At 38.5% G+C, this 6,675-nt stretch overlaps 1 protein-coding gene across 1 annotated transcript; it reads right to left on the bottom strand.

The window, feature by feature from the left end:
• Positions 1-300: 300 nt before the first annotated feature.
• PTE (palmitoyl-acyl carrier protein thioesterase, chloroplastic) lies at positions 301-6,410 on the bottom strand. Its single transcript, NM_001303579.1, is given in 7 exon segments — positions 301-855; positions 2,670-2,738; positions 2,850-3,021; positions 3,201-3,314; positions 4,759-4,892; positions 4,972-5,561; positions 6,232-6,410. Coding segments are annotated over 6 exon segments (1,254 nt in total). The 5' UTR covers positions 5,485-5,561; positions 6,232-6,410; the 3' UTR covers positions 301-603.
• Between the last annotated feature and the right edge of the window lie 265 nt (positions 6,411-6,675).

Here is a 6,675-nt window from a genome sequence, read left to right as displayed (position 1 = left end):
AATATTATACATTCAGATCTAAGAGGAAATGCGTTTCTTAGCCTCCCGTTCAAATTTGTTGAGCATCTGTGGCTTCCATTCTATCCAGCCAACAAACAATCAGAGAGAGCACTTCCAAAGAGACCAGCAGCTAATATCTGCCCGCCTTGAGAGAGGGCAATTCCAAAGAAACCAGCAGCTGATATCTGCCTGCCCTCTTACAATTGAAGACGGGGCCCCAATGCCCTCCAATCCTATCAAAACCACCTTTAACCTACATACTTCTAGGTGGGGGGAGCACCAATTACAAAAACACATCATACCAATCAAAAACTAATTATGGTTACTTCCAAAATTTTGGCAGAAAATTATACAGCAGCATTGCTGAATTACTTACAAGGAGCATACAGCATGAATCCAATAAAAATCAGGTCCGGATGATGAGAATAAGGGGAAAAAAAACCAACGAACATAATAAGCAATAAGATCTGGTCCCTCTATTCCTACATTCGATCACTTGGAATTTTACAGAAGAGCAATCTTTAAAAAGAAAAGACCAAACCCACTAAGCTCCCTCCTGCCCCAATTGAGAATGGAAAAAGCATCAGTATTTCAAACGCAACATCAAGCACTTCCAGCTGAAGTGGGACCGGAGGCACGCCTGGGCCTCCACTGTGTCCGTCCCCTAACAATCTCGGCCCCGCATTCCAGCTGCAGCAGATGCTGGCACTCGATGCTAGCTTCTGGAAGGCCACCAGTGCAGTCATTAGCGACTGCGGTGAGGGATTGCAGAACGCTGTCCCTCCCACACTCCCTCCTATATTCCAGAGTCATACTCGCCAGCTCGTGATTCTCCAGGATTGATATTGGAGCGCTCTGCAAACAAATATAACAAATATAAAGCATTCACTTGGATCACATGTTGCACCGTACAAAAGATCAAATTGGCAGCGAGGTTCACCAGTCCAACACTACTAAATTGTTCCACAAGTTCCGAAAACAAAACATATATTGATTTCAGATTGGGAACTGTAGCAGTACTCGCAAGGAATATTCAGATTAAAAAAAAAAGAAGGAAGAAGAAGAGAGCAAGCCATGTTCATTATTTTCCATGGGCTGGAACCAAGTGAAATTCATCAATCTGTTGCCATTTGCAAATGCGAAGAGCATCTAACCAATTACCAAAAGAGTTTTTCTTGAAAGTAATAAGATAATGTGACCGACAAAGCATGTGAGCGAGGTAAAAGTGTCACAGTAAAAGGTAACTCAAATAAAGAGATTACTGGCTCGAAATCTGCGGAGTTGTGGGGCATGAATACAAAAATGCAAAGGAATGCACGTGATGTGATTTAATGGGCAACACGAAAAATACAGACCGACAAGATTTGCAAATATGAGTTGTGATATTATCTCAATCTGGATAACTTTTTGATGTAATTATTTGTATAAGCTGCAAGGCAAATTTTAAAAAATCATGCTGCAAGCATTTCCATAAAAACGAAATATTTGCAACCTCAAACTAACTTATAGCAAACCTATCACTAAAAGTATTGCAGCTGCACACTTGAGAAATAACACATCAGCCAGCATATAGATATTTCAAATTGCATAACACTAGGATACATGTCAGATTTATTCTGTATCCTGCTTTTAAAATGCTTCATATATATATTTTCTCATGTGGTTATAGTTTCTTTAATCATTTTCTTTATGAATGTTAACCTTTATAATGATAGACATGATGGATTGTAATTTTAGTATTTTATGGAGTAGGGACTAGAGTATTATAGATTTGAGTTTTGACTAAATGATGGACTTTGTAAATGTAGATGTTCTTGTATGGAACATAAAAGATGTTATTGTGATAATCTATTATTTTCCGTAGGGAAGCAAGGAGTTTACCTGAAGATACACTAAAAACGCTCTGGGCAGGATTCAGACGCATCAACCATATATTGTTTATAGTTGTGTCCTATCAAATATGTCCTTAATTTTAGTAAACAATCATCTCCTTATTTTTCAAGACTGGCATATAAGTGTGTTCATATGGTTTCGTCCAAGTAAGACTTACCTTAGAGTATAGATATGAAATAATATCAAATAAACATGGTGCAAAAGAAATGTGAGACCATTATGTTAGTAGCACAAAGAATTTTCTTAACTTCAGAGGATTAGATACTAATTCGCAAATCATAGTTTTGTTTTTTCAAGACTGCATATAAATCCATCCACATGATACACCTAACTGAGCCATAGCATACATTATGAAATAATATCAACTAACAATAGCATAAAAGAAATGTTTAGACAGTTATGTTAGTAGCATAAAGACTTTGCTAAACTTCAGAGGATGAGATACTGGTCAATCACAATCGTAGGTCCCCCCCTCCTTTCAAGACTGTGCATATAAGTGCATCCATAAGGTACCTGTAACTAAGCCTTACTATACATTATGAAATAATATCAAGTAAGCATAGGACAAAAGAAATGTTGAAACGATTATGTTGCTAGCACAAAGAATTTTCTTAACTTCAGAGGATAAGCTACTGGTAAATCACAATCCTAGTTTTTCTTTTCCTAACAAAGATGCCAAAAGCAGGCACAATAGAAAGGTTCGTCCAATGGGTACACTTGCAAACATATATAAGCAGAGGTAAGTGCTGAGATAGCTGCCAGCTCTCCAAAATTACCTCAAGAATCCAGCCTATATATTTGACATTGTTCACATGCTGATTCACATCTAAATCACTCCATCGAGGCTGCATAATATAAGTGAAAAAAATATACCATAAGTAACATAATATGAAAACAAACAGATGATGGAAGGAAAGGAAAATAAAGATCACTTTGTATGTCCACCTCATACTTACAGTCAGGCCCCATTTAATATAATCTGCAGTATCATCATCAAGCTTTGGAAGCTTTCTGCTGTCCTCGTCCACAATAGCAGCATGTTCCATAAAGTAAGGCCCTATCTCTGCTCTGACTTCTTCGGGCATTTTAGACAACTTCCTAGTGTGTTTATTCATCATCACCCAGATACTGGATGCCCAGAAGAAAAGCCAAAAACCATTACCCAGTGCACCCATGTTACATGGTATAAGAATCACAATAAGCATAAAGAAACAGATACTGAGTTTTTCTTTTTTTAAAAAAAAAAAGAAATCAAAGAATGACACAAGACACTCAGTAACGTTCATGCCAGAAAAGCAAATACCAACCTGGTGGCTCTCAATATAGTTTGGCCTGTTCGGTAGTCACGAACATGCCAATCACGACGCATCCCATTTTTACCAGATGCACCAACCCATGTATCTACTTCAACAACATCCCCCCTGTAAAATCAAATCAAAAACACTATTAAACAAAATTATATGTTAAGATTCGACATTGCCTGGGTTTATATTTGCAAAGAAACCGAATAATCCATTTTCCTCTATCAAGCCAATCACTAGATGAAGCATACCTCCTGCATGGCTATGCAAGTAATAAAAGATAGATACAATCAATTAGTCTTTTGAAGTCTAAGAGAAACAATACATGTAAAAAGCTTAAAGTTTTGACTCAACTGATTGATAAAGCAACAAGGTCAAAGTGGTTTTAGTCTAGTACAAATAATAGAAGACCGAAAAGCATTTACATAAGAAATATCTATTCTGAATTTCATCATAAATGACGAATTAGTCAAACCACCTCATGACCATTTATGCCATACTTTGAACAACAATATCCAAGAAAAGTTAAAAGGAAGATGAAGCCAGAAACCCATGGTAGCAGGAAAGAAACAAGTGACTCAACAAAACAGAGTCCAGCAAAGTATTTCAGCAGAAAAGTTTCGACAAGCATTTGCGGGATTTTCATAATTTTGTATGGTACCAATGTCGCAGATCTCTGCTTTGACTTTCCGAGGTGACAAAAGAGTTCACAGAATCCCATATATGACCACATATGTTATAAACAAAAAGAAAAAGGGGAATAAACCACAATGAGCAGACTAGATTGAAATAGGAATACATAACTGCGAGTTCAAGACCTACAAATTCAACAACTTAAACAAATTGTGATTAATGTCCGCCTCAACAAAGAGTTTCTGCAAGAAATAACTTATTGTTCAAACAGGTATATACTATGAACAAAGTTTCACTTTCTAAACCCATGAGACCTACATCTACTCCAAGATAATTTACCGATGAGACTTAAGCCACAATGAACCAAAGCATCCAATCCAAATAATTGCTTGAGTTATGTTGGATGCTGAGTTTCCATCTCAGTCAAGATATCAATTTGTCTCATTATCCACTCTCCCACGGCACATATAAATCTCAGTCCTCATCATTTTGGATGGTATAAACCAATATACCTGAAATTTTCCAATGATTTCTTTTGCAATCTTCAATGGAATATTAAATTATCATACCAAAATCAATTGCTTAAAATAAGCATTAATCTTGGTTTTATATTTCATGGATACTGCAATATATTTGATTCTAACGATCATCTTAAATAACAGAATATCTCAGCTATATTCAAACTATTCCAGCCATCAGTTGCAAAACTGGATAGACTAATTGAGATGCCAGGCTTTCAAAACCCATTTTTTATTTTATCAATTGATTTCAATCATTTTATCATAAGCATCCGGCAATAAACAAAGCATTCCCAGGAATACAATCTGCAACATCAACTTCCAAAGAACTCCTAAAAGCAATAAAATTTAGCATTGGTTTCACTTATTTTGAGCGAGCAAAAGAAAGGATATGATCTGGACAAGGAAAATACCAGGAAGGATAGTGCTCAATCAGGACCTGCATTTTAGTGACAACCCAAATCAAATTTCTTTTACTCATCTCTGGTGTGGCACCAAAACCATCGCCCAGAAGCCCAGCATTCCTCACATGATTAAGTGCTGTTTCCTGCAGACACACGGCATCGTGAGAAATCAAACAAAATAGAAGCCAGATATTGAACATACTAGATTCTCCTTCAGCTTACCTGTAAATGGTTCATTAACGTTTCTATAGAAGCCGTCCGATCAGCCCCAATCTCATATGACCTGATGGAAAAGTTCTGCCTGAAAACTAGTCCATCCTGCACAATCTTCCCAAGGCTAAATGCATCAGTAAGCATGTCGGGACGCCGTGGCTTCCAATCAAGAAGGGTCCACTGCTTCTCGGCAGCCAAAAAGATCGTTGTTACGGCGGCAAGGAGCACGCTCCAGTCAGGTAGTTGATTATAGAATGTCCTCGGGGCTGAGGAAGGGGCAGCATCTTCCTCAGCCTTTTGGGATTCAGCTTTCAGGCCAACCTTCGCGCCATTGATCTTGGGGACGGCTTGGGCCATCACCTTACCCTGCATAGCCGCCGAAGAAGAGGTGGGTTTGGCTATGATACCCCGAACATCCAAATTCTCGGAGCCTTCACCAATGGTCTTCGAAGCTTTTGCTGATGCCGTGGGGGAGAAAGATGGTGTGGGGAAAAAGGCCGAAGCGGCAATCGAAGCAACCATGATGGGGATATGGAGACACTCTTTACCAAATTACCTCGGTCAGCCTGATTTGTTGATGACGATTTTTTTTCCCCAACCTGTTAGGTTAAAGACGAGCAATCCCCTAATTTGTATTAGACTTCATAAAATTGGGAAATGTAAATTCTAACACATCGCAACAGATCTCATCGATTAATCTATCTAGCAGACCATCCCTCCATCATTTTTTTTTTTAACAAAACAATTTTCATCTTTTGTTCGTCTAGAATTTTCTTCCATAAACAAAATTATAGAAAAATTTAAAATAAGTTACAAATTCCCTTGACTTAAATTGGTCATAAGTAAAGAATAAAAAATAAAAAGGCTCGACATTTCGTTAAAATAATAAAATCGTGGACAACCTTATCCACGGAAACGAAACAAAGAGGAGAAATTCTTGACAATAATCATCACCATAAGTACAGACCTCAAAACAAAGCAATCCGCCCACTGATATTAAAAAATAAAAAATGCACAAAATCCAGCTGTCGAACTCCATTCTTGGATAAAAATAAAAATTAAATAATCAAAAAAAAGTTCAGAATGCCAAAAGAAGACAAAACGACATGAACCATTTAGATCGGAAATGTCCCTCAACATTCAAAAGACCACAGCATCAACAGGATAAAGGCGATCGCGCCTCCGCAAATCAACCCCAGATCCATTAAGTCCAAACACGGGCAGGCAGAGAGAGAATGAGAAAGAGAGAAGGATGGATCGGCTCAGAACCTTTGCACGGGAAGACAAGAAGACAAGAGAAACAGCAAGCCTCCTCAGTCCAAAAGCTAGCTCACTCGCGCGCCCCCGTCAGTCTTCCTCGTCCTCTCCTCCCCCTTCCTCTGGCCTTCTTTCCTGGATTAGGGTTTTCTTCTCCTTCGCACGAGAGGGGGGAATGAAAGACCAAAGATAGGGAAGGCGCCGGTTCCAGGACAGCTGTTATTTATTTAACGAGGCGAGGGTACTTTTACCACAACCGTCGTCTCCTGCGCCGGCTTTCAAACGGCTTTGGAGATGGCTACCTGTAAATAAAAACCACTTCGAAGGTTCAAGATTGAGCCCGAGGATACCCAGTACGACTAAAATGTCCTTGGTGTGCGCATCAAATTACGAGGGTGGTTCGAACGTCGTCTGAACTGACGGCTAGTTTTTTTTTTTTTTTTTTTCTTTTTAATG

The sequence above is a fragment of the Elaeis guineensis genome, chromosome 7 (genome assembly GCF_000442705.2).
Source record: "Elaeis guineensis isolate ETL-2024a chromosome 7, EG11, whole genome shotgun sequence".
Lineage (NCBI taxonomy): Eukaryota > Viridiplantae > Streptophyta > Magnoliopsida > Arecales > Arecaceae > Elaeis > Elaeis guineensis.
Note: the sequence above shows the minus strand (reverse complement) of the source record. Positions and strands in the feature narration are given on the sequence as shown.